General features: G+C 45.6%; 1 protein-coding gene across 1 annotated transcript in view; it reads left to right on the plus strand.

The window, feature by feature from the left end:
- Positions 1 to 1,120: 1,120 nt before the first annotated feature.
- Positions 1,121 to 13,953, plus strand: part of MCPH1 (microcephalin 1) — a 108,112-nt gene continuing 95,279 nt past the window's right edge. Inside the window, exons 1-6 of the mRNA XM_082216293.1 lie at positions 1,121 to 1,271; positions 2,607 to 2,698; positions 2,985 to 3,103; positions 7,534 to 7,618; positions 8,336 to 8,450; positions 10,960 to 11,100. Coding sequence (XP_082072419.1) covers positions 1,223 to 1,271; positions 2,607 to 2,698; positions 2,985 to 3,103; positions 7,534 to 7,618; positions 8,336 to 8,450; positions 10,960 to 11,100 — 601 coding nt within the window. The 5' untranslated portion in view covers positions 1,121 to 1,222. The remainder of the gene's footprint in view (positions 1,272 to 2,606; positions 2,699 to 2,984; positions 3,104 to 7,533; positions 7,619 to 8,335; positions 8,451 to 10,959; positions 11,101 to 13,953) is intronic.

Below are 13,953 nucleotides of genomic sequence, written 5' to 3' on the forward strand. Positions count from 1 at the left end.
AGAGCGCATGGAAACACCCTTTACTTATTTATCTACTCGCACTGGTGTGTTTTCAAACTGCTAGGTTGGCAGGAGCTGGGACAGAGCAACGGGAGCTCACTGCGTCACAGGGTTTCAAACTGCCGACCTTCCAATCGGCAAGCCCAAGAGGCTCAGTGGTTTAGACCACAGCGCCACAGACAACTCAACTCTGGCTTTTGTCTTTCTAACAACCAGCCAGTTGAAGGAAGGAGTTCGAATCCCTGTGATGGGGTAAGCTCCCGTTGCTCGGTCCCTGCTCCTGCCAACCTAGCAGTTCAAAAGCACGTCAAAGTGCAAGTAGATAAAATAGGTACCACTCCGACGGGAAGGTAAACGGCGTTTCCGTGCGCTGCTCTGCTTCGCCAGAAATGGCTTAGTCATGCTGGCCACATAATCCGGAAGCTGTACGCCAGCTCCCTCAGCCAATAAAGCAAGATGAGCGCCGCAACCCGAGTCCGTCATGACTGGACATAATGGTCAGGGATCCCTTTACCTTTAAGTTACTGAAGGTAATGGAGCCCTTTATATGCAATATTTTAGGGAGCAGGCTAGCAGGCGGGATTCTACGTCATAGGAGCCTACACAACACAAAACACTGTTGCTGTATGTAGTTTTTATTTGATTTGTTTTTCATCTTATATTTTGGAAATGTGCATCCAGTTTATTTTTCTTTTAAAAAAAATTGGGGCCCCCAAGAGAGTGTGGCCCTAAGCACTAGCTTGTTTAGCTTATACGTAAATCCGGCACTGCCTATTAAAACAAACGAACAGGTACACACACATCGTTGACCGCAGTCAAACGTCTGGCTTTTCCTGCAGCTCAAAACCGGGGAGAAAAAAGCAACCCCAAAAACAAACCATGGTGGGAACGTCTCCAAAACGTGATCTAAGCTTTTGTAAGAGTTCCCTGATTTCCATTGCTTTTCAGCTCCCTGAACGATAGTAGCAGGAAGAAGGCGAGGAGCGGGGCGGGGGAGGGGACGATACCCCGCTTTAGAACTTTCCTCGTACTTTATGACGCTCATAGTGGGGAAACCCCACGCCCACTTTTCTCTATGGTTTTCGTGAAGCATGAGCGGGACCGGAAGAGAGAATGGGAGGGAGGGAACCGGAAGAGAGGGACGAGAGAAAGGCATGCTCAGTGCGCATGCCCCTGCAGCCGACGGCGGTTTCTTTTGAACGGCCCGGCGTCTGCCTTCCTCATGGAGTTCACCGACGGCCGGCCGCGTTGTGCCCGGCCTGTCTTGACAGGTAGCGGCCCAGCGGAGAGTCGGCCTCTTGTCAGGCCTCCCAGTAGGGATGGGGGAGCCTCTGGAGCGCTTTCCCCACATGTGCGGGCAAAGGAGAGCGGGGTCTGCCCCTTTTAGGCGGCTTGGACTGGCGACGGGGAGGTGGGGGGCGCCCTCAGGCAGAGGACTTTTTCCAGCTTGGGGCGAAAGCTGGGCCAAGAAGGAGGCAGACTCGAGGGGGTTGCAGCCTTTTCTCTCCCCCTCGCCCACCCGCTTCTTCCTAAGGCGTGTGCGTGAAGTTAGCTCGGGGGGGGGGGCCCTCACTAGAAATGTTTGGGGTTTGGGGGGCGGGAATCTCCAGATCAAGGTCAGGAGCCCCTCTCCGCTCAGCCCCCCCCCCGCTCGTTTTCCATGGCTGGCTGTATAATGTAACAGACTGCATGCTGTGTACCCAGTTTCTTAAGGGCTTAAAAATAATAAATCCCCATTTTAAACAGTACTGAATACAGTCATACCTCGGGTTACAGGCGCTTCAGGTTGTGCGTTTTCAGGTTACGGACACACTGAAACTCGGAACTCACGCATGCACAGAAGTCCTGAATCACGCTATGTGCAGAAGCGCCAAATCGCAGCCCACATGTGTGCAGGCACAGCGCTGCAGGTTGCGGACGTGCCTCCCACACGGATCACGTTTGCAACCCGAGCGTCCACTGTATACCTTCCTTTTTGTACAATGTTGATACTTCCTTAATGGTGGTGGTGGTGATTTATTAAATTTCTATACAGCCCAGTATCTGAACAACAAGCTAAAAACACCCCCCAAAAAATGCATGACATAGTAACAAACTATGCACACACACACACCCCAGTTTAAAAGGCACTTATATAACCAGTGAAAGGCCTAATTGCAGTGTCCTGGGCTGCCCAGATGACAAGACACCCCCCCCCCATTGGCCTCACTGATGTGGTTAAAAGGAAAGCAGAGCAATGCATTTGGTGGCAGCTTGGCTATGGGGGTTGCCAGAGGGAGGCATACAAGATGCCATGCAACCGTATTAGGCACTCCTCTGGATTTGCGTTGGGTTTACTCCTTAGTCTTTTCTTCTCTCAAGGATGTCCCACAAGGCAGCAAGTAAGAACAACTATATGCATATGATGTAAAACAGGAATTAACTGATGTAATTCTATGGAAATAATTGAGACACTGCACCCTAAAAGTGGTAATCCAAAGATTATTCAACATTTCCTATTATTTAGACAGGAGTGCCTGGCGTGCTCTGGTCCATGAAGTCATGAAGACTCGGACACGACTAAACAACAACTATTTAGATCTTTCTCTTTTTTTATTCCTTTATAGGTGTTGTAGCCTATGTTGAAGTATGGTCATCCAGCAGAACAGAAAACTACTCTAAAAGTTTTACTCAACAACTTATTGATATGGGAGCAAAAGTAAGTTATTCTTTTTTGAAGAAAGTGGAATTGGATACACATTGTAACAATTGTTGCTACCTAAGAATATCAATGAATTTAACCACATTCCCCTGTGTGTTGGACTGTGGCCAAGGTGTATAGCAAAGCACTTTAAAATTAATCAGGTTGTTTTTCTGCCTAAATCAAATATGTTAATAATTGACACATTTTTAAAAGCTGCACATTATTTGCTTACCTAGTAAAGTGGTGTGTTGCTTTTCAGTACAATTTATAGGGAGATACTTTATGTTCTTATGTTCTATAGGTTTCTAAGACTTTCAACAAGCAAGTGACTCACGTAATCTTTAAAGAAGGACTCTCCTCCACATGGAATAGAGCTCAGAAGGCTGGGATTAAACTAGTATCAGTGCTTTGGGTTGAAAAGTAAGTACTGCCAGTATCTGTAAACTGCTTTTCACCATAGATGAAAATATTTGAAGAACAATCAGTAAAACAGTTATTGAGCCATATAATGTGGCATTTAAAGCAAACAAAAAAAATGGGTTAAAAAACCCATAAATTTCCTAGTTAAGTATAATACAAGGAATATGTCGGAGACATGGATGACCACAAACAGTGACTCCCTTGAAGACCTCAGTGATCTGGCAGGGATATAAGAAATCAGATGGTTTTTAAGGTATCCTGGACCCGAGTTGTTAATGGCCTTGTAAATTAATACAGTTAACCTTGAACTTAGCCCAGTAATATAGTGGCAGCCAATGCAAGCTTTTAAGGAAGGGAGTTAAGGGCTGCTGGTAGTTTGTGCCCACCAACAGTCTACCCTGAGTAAAAATTAGCTGAATATAACCACGTCTTGAGGTTACCAATGCATGAATCACCATGGTCTGGCAATCCCTGTCCTGGAAAAGCCAAAGTTGGCATATCAGCCATAGCTGAAAAAAGGCAACCCTACCCATTGAGACTGCTGTGGCACAAGTAACAGAGATGGGTACAGGAACACCTCCAAACAATGAACCTTTTGTTTCAGAGGCAACTGTCCAATCTCCAGGGTATGAAGGGGGAAATACTGAAAGCAGAATGCTAGTAGCATCAGTGTGGGTGTCAAAAAATGCAGTATGTAGTTGCATATTTGAATAAAATGGTGGCAAGCAACAACTGCTGGCGACAATTATGCAAGATCCAAGGCTGAGCCTCTCAAAGGAGGCACACATTGGGGAGAACTCATAGCTCAGAAGTAGTACATGTGTGTCGCTTGCAGAAGGTCCCAAGTTCAATCCTTAGCATTGCCAGTTAACAGCATCTTGGATATCACAGCTAGGGAAGACCTTGGAGAGCTACTACCAATCAGAGTAGTAGACAATACTGGGCTAGATGGCCGAATTGTCCCGTGACAGAAGTATATATGTAGGTATCAAGTATTTTTTCTTAAACAAAATGTTTAAGAAGAAGATAAATGGTACAGTGAAATTCAATGTAAACTACAAGCGTGTGTGTCTGTGTGCGCGCGTGCGCATAAAATAAGGATTTCATTTTTGTAATCTTTAGAGACATAAGCCTGACATGGGCACAGGATATGTCAAAAGGATGAGGAAAAAAAAGTAAAGTATAATGATTTCTTATTTGGTGTTTTAGAAACAAGTGTATTCAATTTACCTAATTCTTAAGTGGGTTATCTTGCTCTTTATCTGTGCAGGCTGTTGGCTTTGATAGCTGATCTTGCTTTAATTATTTTTATGTTTCAAAATTTATGTGTGATAGCCAAAGCTTTGTTGGCTGTGACATTAATGAAGAATTCTTCATTAATGCTTCAGGTGTATTGAGTTTTCGGAAAAGAACAAGAAAAAACAAGGAATGTCAAAATTAGCTGTCTGTCGTATTTGCTTAGATCAGCTGAGTATTAAAATTTAATTTTGTGGCGCACCAATGCAATCTGTCAAATGTTTTCATGACTATATTTATTTTCAACTTCATTAGTAAAATATACAAGATGTCTGGGGTATATTTATAATGTGTATGCTTTACAACTGTAAGATCACTAGGTGTCACTAGAAGTGCATTGTTCAGCTACTTTTTTTTTTTGCTGTTATCTCATAGTTTTGTAATCTGAATTTTATATCAAGAGATTGCAAATCAGGGATTTTCAAACTTCCTATCTGAAGGTGAACACTTTTCTGTGTTAACTTCTTTGTTGTGGAACACCCCTGTTGCAGAGTGTTCTGTGGCGTAGTTGAAGATGTGCTCTCAGTTCTCCCAGGGGAGTGGATGAGCTTGTTTATTTATAAAGTTTATTGATTACCTAATCAACAAAAGTTTTCTGGGAAGTTCATAACAGGTTCTGACATAATTGAAACATGAAAATATTAGAACGTTAATTGAAACACTGTTGCCTTGGAGAACTGATGTTATTTGAGAACAACCCAGCAGTAACCTGCAGTTTAGATCCCTTCAGGATCAGCCCCCCCCCAGTAGCCCCTTTCATTTCTGTTTTGCTGCGGCAATACAAAAACTGGGTGGGATTAAACTAATGAGCCCTGTCGGCAGAAGTCCTATGCAAGAACTTTGACTTTCATAATGGGGCTTTTCCCTCTCCTCCCTCCAAAATTGGCTTGGGTGGGGGTTCAGGAGAACTCCCAGCACAGTGTGCAAGGGGAGGAGAAGGAGTATCGTTTCCCCTGGGAAGCTTAAATGCTTGCTGTGATGGAATGATAGCCTTAGTGCAATGTTGAATTCCTGTGGATGCTTAATGTTTAACAATAATAAACTAACAGTTTAGTATTGCTCAACTCTAAACATTACGGCACTTGCTTCTGTGGTAAAGCAGCACAGGCATTCTGCAAGGCCATTTCACTATAGAAAGATCCAACATCAGATGGTACTGGAAAGCCACAGCAGCAAAATCAGGAAGAGGTTGATGCCCTAGGGGTGGCAGTGATAGCTGCTGGTCTGTCTTAAGAGGCAGGACGTTTTGCCTTGAACCTGGAAAGGCCCACAACAAAACATTACAGTTGTGAAGTGCTCGTATTCAGAGATCCAGCCAAGATCTTCCCCAAAAGAAGTTATTCAACATGTTCTGTCTTCATTGAGCTACTTTGAGATCTCTCCCACTAAAATATTCCTTGTATGTATACAAAGCTTAGAATTTTTCCAAGCATCTTGACACCACCCCCTTTAGTGCAGTTTCACCTATAGTGTCTAAAGAAGAATAGACATTCGGAAAATGAGTTTGTTGGTAACATGATCATATGATGAGTAAAGTTTGGCAATGGAGGACAGTTCTTTCTAAATATTTTCTAAATAGGCTTTAGAAAAACCCTAATTTTTTGGAGTGCAGATTGGACAATAGTGCTTCAGTGTAACATAGTAACAGTTTAAGCCCATTATTAGAAAACTGGCAGTTCAGATGCTCTGTGAAGTGTTCACATCATTCATCACACAAAATTCAGGTCATAAACTCTTAGATACTGAAAATTTATACCTGCTTTGGGTGAGAAAATTGACCCTGTGTGTTCTTAGAAAATACTTGTCAAGACCATTTGATCCATAATGAAATGCTTACACTGAAAACACTTTCATGTGAAAATTAGCTTTTTGCACTTGCACAGATCATAGCTTGTAATTTATATATAAAAAGTCCATAATCTCTGAAGCTTCTGTAACAGATCTATGGATTCCTAGGAAAGGCTGTAGATAAAGGCATAGTGGCTGGGAAGAAACGTATCTGTTAGACCACATTGCAAATATTTTGTTTTGCTTTCTGTTACTGCCTGCTGTGTGTGGATTTTCAAATTTGTCTTGGTTGGTTTGACTAGATTAGGCATGACATAAAGGATTGAAACTTTTTGGCATGCTCACAGATAGGCAAGCTACAGCCATGCATGTTAGCAAGAGGTTAGCTGGGCAATTTTATGTTCCTGAGTTTTCAGGACTGAAGAAATGACTGATAAAAGTGTAAGTATTAGAAATAGTGTATGTTCTCTCATTGAAATTCCAGTGCTTGTGGTTTCAAAAGAGTAGGAGAGACCAAGGATGCTCACTTTGAACATGAAACAGAGTGACTGACATTTAAGCCTTGCCAGAAGGGCTTTGTCTTGAACTCTGGGTGCCAGCAAAACTAAGGAATGTGACCCCTGTCCTTCCTATCCAGTGCCTAAATTACTAGTTTATTTACAGCTTTGTGCTCTATCTTCATTCTAATGAATATAAATAGAAATTGTAGCATATTAAACATCCCTTTTACAAGCAAGCGAGTGGTTCATATGGTGATCTGAGCTTTCTAGGAAAAAAATACAACTCTAAAAGATTTTAGATATGATTTTATTGTATTTTTGGTTTTTATGGAAGCCGCCCAGAGTGGCTGGGGAGGCCCAGCCAGATGGGCGGGGTATAAATAATAAATTATTATTATTATTATTATTATTATTATTATTATTATTATTATTATGAAAGGAACAGATGAGAAGTTGCAGAGTTGGAAGAGATCCAAAGGGTCATCTAGTTCAATGCAGGAATCACAGCTAAATAATCCCTGACAGATGGGCATCTTAACCTCTATTTAGAAAACTCCAGTAAAGGAGAATCCATCACCTTCTGAGGTTCGAGCCTACCCTTTTGAGCAAGATACCCTCTAGGGCAGGCAGATGCAAACTCCGGCCCTTCAGATGTTTGGGACTACAACTCCCATCATCCCTGACCACTGGTCCTGTTAGCTAGGCATGATGGGAATTGTAGTCCCAAACATCTGGAGGGCCGGAGTTTGCCTATGCCTGCTCTAGGGGTTGTGGTCAGCTGTGGCTTTGCAACCAAATTTTACACTAAAGATATATATGAATTCATTTTTGTTTTGTTTTGCTCAGATGCCGAGAAGCTGGAGCACATGTTGATGAGTCACTGTATCCTGCAATAAATACTAATGAAGGGTTACCTCAATTTTTTAAAAAGGTGTGTATATAGCTTCCTAATGGTCTTGAATGTAACCTTTAATTTTTATTTCAAATTGATCCTAATTAATCTTTGGTCCTCTGAAAGTTATCAGTGGGTTGAATGCTTAAAATTTAGCACAGGTGTTCCAAAGTCCAACTTACCTATAAGTGACCTGCGGTTCAGGTAGTGGCGTTTACTAACATTCTAGCCTTGCACCCTGAGAAAATTATCTGGTAATGTTTGTTATTAACATTGCAGTTATCAGCTGCCCCCCTCAACCTTCCTTTTGCCTCCATAAATTTATGGTGGGTCACTCAACTTCTCATATGAAGCCAAAATGTCTGTAGCCTTTTTTTTTTTTTTAATTATTATTATTATAGGTCAGTAGGGGATGTGCAGAACCCACCCTTTGGAGTGTTTCAGTTTAGCTTACTCAGCAGGCTTTATGTAGATTTCCAAGAGAGTATTTCCTTAAAATAAAATTTAAAAGCTGCTCATGCAGCGTTCTTGCAGTTTTGAAATTGTGTACTTATAGGAGTAAACCAGTGCACACATGCTGACAAGACTGCTAGATATGGGTAGGAATGTTTTGGCAGCTGTGCTGTGGCTTGGTGGAAATATATTATACCTTATATACAGTATTTCTATCTTCCCATGTCCTGTGAGAAATGTGAAAGAAGTATTATTTCTTAGATTTATGAATGCTTTAAATATTTTGTTGTTGTTGTTTTGTAGCACAAATGCATGCAGCCCAAAGACGTTGTTAGAAAAGCTCCGGAAAATGACAGGAGACTGCAAAAAAGGATTGATGTTCTGACTAAAGAGTTAGCTATGCAAAAAGCAGCAACAGGCAAGTATAAAACCTGTTCTAATGCACTGAAAAGAAATACTGGGATTTTCAAAAACTTGAGGATGGTCTTAAGGAATGGTTTTTCAATTGTAATTGAAACTAATATCAAGAAGTGGAGGCCCCTGTGAAATTTGTAGGGTCAGATAAACCAAGAGAAGGCAAATGTCTTCCTTCACTATTTTGTTCCTCTTTCTTGTCTTTCCCTACTAATTGATCATTTGTGGAGGAAAGAGGAACAGGAGCAACTAAATTTTCCACAAACTTGTTTCTCTATAACTTTCTCAAATCCTCCCCAATGGCCAGTTTGGGGTCAATGTGCTCTGAATCCTTTGATTTCCCACTCTGCAGTCTCTGGTTAGAAAGGAGAAACTCAGGCGTGCTCAGCTGCCATACATAGTTCTAGTCTCTGTTCTGGGCCAGCCCCCTCCGCACTCCTCTCTTTGGCTGGATATACTTCTGTGTCCAGGGCAGCTGTCTACCAGCTCCATCTGGTACACAGGCTGAGACCCTACCTGCCCACAGACTGTCTCGCCAGAGTGGTGCATGCTCTTGTTATCTTCTGCTTGGACTACTGCAATGTGCTCTACGTGGGGCTACCTTTGAAGGTGATCCGGAAACTACAACTAATCCAGAATGTGGCAGGTAGACTGATGACTGGGAGTGGCCGCTGAGAACATATAACCCCGGTCCTGAAAGACGTACATTAACTCCCAGTACGTTTCCGAGCACAATTCAAAGTCTTGGTGCTGGCCTTTAAAGCCCTAAATGGCCTCAGCCCAGTATAACTGAAGGAGCGTCTCCAACCCCGTTCTTTAGCCCAGACACTGAGGTCCATATCTGAAGGCCTTCTGGTGATTCTCTCCCTGCAAGAAGTGAGGTTACAGGGAACAAGGCAGAGGGCCTTTTTAGTAGTGGTGCCTACCCTGTGGAACATCCTCCCATCAGATGTCAAGGAAATAAACGACTATCTGACTTAGAAGACATCTAAAGGCAGCCCTGTTAAGGGAAGTTTTTATGTTTGATGTTTTATTGTGTTTTTAATATTCTGTTGGGAGCCTCCAAGAGTGGCTGGGGAAACCTAACCAGATGGGAGGGGTGGAAATAAATTATTACTATTATTGCTATTATTTCCTGGAATCAGTAAGCTACAATAAAGTATATGTGCTTTACCCACATTCAGAACCAACTCTGAGCAAGAAAGGGAGCAGTTTTTGACAGACACTCCAAAGTTTTTCTACAAGGGTAATGAGACCCAGATAGCCAACCAGAATTAGTGCCTTTTTAAAAAGTCTGGTGTAGCCCTTCATCTAGCAGCAGCAATCTATATATAGAAATAGTTTTCCTTGCATGGATTAGCTGCAGCACAAATGCCAAAGTTAGCTACACATAAGAGGGAAATCTGCATCCAGCATCTAGTTTCCATGGGCATTTCTCCCTCTCCCCCCCCCCCTTTTTGGTCTCTGCCTGATTGATCAGTAAGCTTTAAGTAAAATATTTATTAGCAGATAAAATTCCCATACAGTGGTACCTCGGGTTACATATGCTTCAGGTTACAGACTCCGCTAACCCAGAAATAGTGCTTCAGGTTAAGAACTTTGCTTCAGGATGAGAACAGAAATCGTGCTCCGGCAGCGCGGCAGCAGCAGGAGGCCCCATTAGCTAAAGTGGTGCTTCAGGTTAAGAACAGTTTCAGGTTAAGTACGGACCTCCGGAACGAATTAAGTACTTAACCCGAGGTACCACTGTGGTTTCTTTAGCAGTGACAAAAGTATTGGCAGAAGTAGATAGGACCAGGTAATAGCTGGTGAAATACCAGCCTGATCTTAATTTCCATTGTTGGGTTAGCATGTGTTGCTTATCCCACCTCATATCCCTATATTGTAGTGCAGGCTTCCTCAAACTCGGCCCCCCAGGTGTTTTTGGCCTACAACTCCCATCATCCCTAGCTAGCAGGACCAGTGGTCAGGGATGATGGGAATTGTAGTCTCAAAACATCTGGAGGGCCAAGTTTGAGGAAGCCTGTTGTAATGCAGTAGTAGCTAATGTGAACACCTCCCTACGTTCTTGGACTCCATCAGTTTCAGCCAGCATGGCCAATAGTGAGGGATTGTAGGAATCGGAGTCCAATAACTTGTAGACAACAACACATTGACTGCCTCTGTTGTATTGCATGTGTTTGGTTCTTTTATCGACTGACTGAATCTGTCATGTTTCAAGTTTAATCTCTTGGCCACAATAAACTGAATTAAATATTGAATTGGATGAATGTTGTGTCCTATGGGAGGCTATAGCTGATTGGCTAGAACCATGAACGAGAGTGATACCGTGAGGAGGTGAAGATACACTGCAGCATTCTAGTTGTGTTTCCCACTTGTTTAGATACGTTTGGAAAGTTTTTGGAAACTTGCTCAAAACCTGTAGCTATAAAATTGTATAAAATTAGCTTTTCAAAATGTTACGTTGAATATTGCCATTGAATATTGAATCCGCCTTATAATTTGCCTTTTAGAAACAGATGCACCGGTTTTGTTATTTAAAGATGATGGTTCATTAGTCTACAGCCCAGCAAGTAAAATAAAGTATCAGTGCAGAGCAATGGAGAAAAGAATAAAAGAAATGAAGGAGAAAAGAGAAAATCTTTCCCCTACTGGTATGATTCTATGTTTCTTGTGATTTGTGAAAGGGCAAAAATTATTTTACTTTTTTACTGCTGATGTTTTCTGGGCATTGTCACCATTTTGCTAGTATTTTGACCCTGAACCAGACTATAGTGCTGGAAACATACTGTCAGAGCTGCTACCAGGTCCCAGCTCACATAGGACCACGCCACACAGCGTCCACTTTAAAAGAGTCTTTATTGAGTTACAGGTTTCATTTCCGAACTGCAGCGTGCAGCTCTACACCTTCTGCCCTAGGTCGGCGAAGACCCATCTGAGTCCCCGCCTCTTGCACACCAGCTTAATACCCTAGCCTTGCTCCACCTCCTTCGCCTCTCCCTACGTCTCTGGGTCCTTCTGCCCCCCTGGGACTCCTCCCTTCTACTCTCCTCTGACGCTGACCCCCCTGATCCTTCCGCTTCCTTTCGGCGGGCTTTGGGACCTGGCTCACTCTCCGGGCTGCTTACTGCTCCAGCTTCCGCTGCATTTGAACTTGGCGCGCGCGCCCAACTCTCTACTTTCCTCTTGACCGTTGCCTCGCTCTCTGAGGAGGGCGTGACCACCCCTGACTCGTGCCCTCCCTCCTGCTGACGGCCTCCGGAACCCGATGCCTGGCTGCCTTCCTCCCTGCTGCTCTCAGTCTTGAGCGTGGGTCCCGACTTCCAGCTGCTGCTCTCTGAATCTCCTCTGTTCCCTTCCTCCTGGGGTGTCCCCCCGGATCCCCCCCTTGCTCTGCTCACTGGGGCTCCCTTTTGGGAGTCCTCTGACTCACTGCTTAGGCTTGGAGATCTCGGGTCGTCATCATCACTCATTCTCCCTTCGGCTTCCTCCCCCTCGCTCTCTGTTTCCACCCTTCTCTGCTTCTCTGCTTCTGAACCCCTGACATCCATCCCCCCCTCGAAGCCCCCCCTTCCCCCCTCCCCGCTGTCAGGTGTGGGTGCTGGGTGCTCCATCATCATGGGAGGGAATGCTGGATACAGGTCGCTCCCCGTGGGTGGCCGCCAACTGAAGACCTCCGAGTCTTCCCCCTCGCGGTCGTCGACGTTGACTTGTTGCTCTTCCATCTCTGTACCGCCGTGCTCGAACCCGAGGTCCTCCCCGAACACGTCCATGTCAGTCTCTGCGTCGGTCGCTCGACCTGGCATCTCCAGCCACTTCCTGCGCCATTGCTCCTCTGGTCGATCGTCCCACCAATACGAGTTGCCTGATGCCGAACCTGCCGGTGAACCTTCTGGGGAACGGGTGCTCCGTGCGGGTTCCCCTTCTGAGTCGAATCCATGGAACGTGCTGGAAGAAAGTGTGGGTGTGAACAACCAGTCGTCGAAGAAGCTCGCTGGCATGGGTTTGTGTGGGAAGAGGGCATGAAACTCGTCCTTGAGCAGGGGTTCCTCCAAAGCGTAGTCTGGTACCCAGGTATTGGCGCTGGCCCGGGTGCCCTCTCTGGCTAAGAGGTATTCGACTCCCTCTTCCCCCCATCTGGAGTCCAAAATCTCCGTGACCTCGTTGATGTGGTCCTGGTGCTTCACCTCCCGCGTCTCCGTCCGTTCCCGGAGCGGACTTGGCGCCGTCCCTGGCTCCTGGAACCTGTGAGGTGCCTTGTAGGGAGTGAGCACCGACCTGTGGAACACCGGATGCATTCTGGAACCCTCCGGCAGCGCCAGTCGGAAGGCTACCGGGTTGATCTGCGCTTCGACTTGGTACGGACCGATCTGCTTGTGCCCCAACTTCTTCTTGGCAAGGGACCTGGTCGGCACTGCGTGGGCTGCCAACCAGACCCAGTCTCCCACTTGGATCACTTCGCCAACCCGCCTGTGCTTGTCAGCTTGCACCTTGTAGGCGTGCTTAGCTAGCTCCAGCTGCCGTCTGAGTTGATCGTGGACCGCCTGCAGCTCTGACGCGAACGCGTCCGCCGTCTGTGGTTCTCCTTCCCCCACTCTCTCCAGTCCCGGGAAGGTTCTGGGATTCCTCCCATTGTTGGCAAAGAACGGCGTCACTCCTGTGGACACGTGCTTCGTGTTGTTGTAAGCGAACTCGGCTAGCGGCAGGTAATCCACCCACGTCGCAGGCTGTTGATTGGCATAGCATCTCAGGTACTGCTGCATGATGGCATTGACCCTCTCTGCTTGCCCGTTGGTCTGCGGGTGTCTTGCTGATGCCAGATTGACCTTGACATTTAGAAAACCCATCAGCTTCTGCCAGAAAGACGAGATGAACTGGCGTCCGCGGTCAGACAGGATAGACCGTGGCAGGCCATGCACTTTGAACACGTGATCTATGAACAGTTTGGCGGTTTGTTCCGCCGTGGCCACCTTCGCACACGGAATGAAATGTGCCATCTTGGTGAACAAGTCCACCACCACTAGCACAGCTGTCTTGCCTCTCGAGCTGGGTAAATCCGTCACAAAGTCCAGGGCCACCCTCTCCCACGGTTCAAACGGTGTTTGCAGCGGTTCTAACAGTCCCGCCGGTGGTCTGTGTACCGGCTTGGCCCTCTGGCAGGTGTCGCACCTCGCGACGTAGTCCGCGACCTCTCCTCTCAGCCTGGGCCACCAGAAGTCTCTCGCGACTAATTCCATCGTTTTCTCTGTGCCAAAGTGACCGGCCGTGGGTGCGTCGTGCAACTGTTGCAGTACCTTGGCGCGAAGGTCGTCTCCTGGTACATAGACAGCCCCTTTGCGTAGGAGCAAGCCGTCCCGCACCTGGAACTCGTCCGTGGTAGCCGTGCCTCTGAGCAGTTCCGCCATCTTGTCTTGCGCGAATGAGTCGTCCCGCAATGCACGTCGCACCGCATCCAGGTCTACTGTAGCTGAGGCACACGCCCACGCCGTCGGTGCGAAGATGTGCAT

The sequence above is a fragment of the Podarcis vaucheri genome (genome assembly GCF_965113315.1).
Source record: "Podarcis vaucheri genome assembly, chromosome: 3".
NCBI classification, from domain to species: domain Eukaryota; kingdom Metazoa; phylum Chordata; class Lepidosauria; order Squamata; family Lacertidae; genus Podarcis; species Podarcis vaucheri.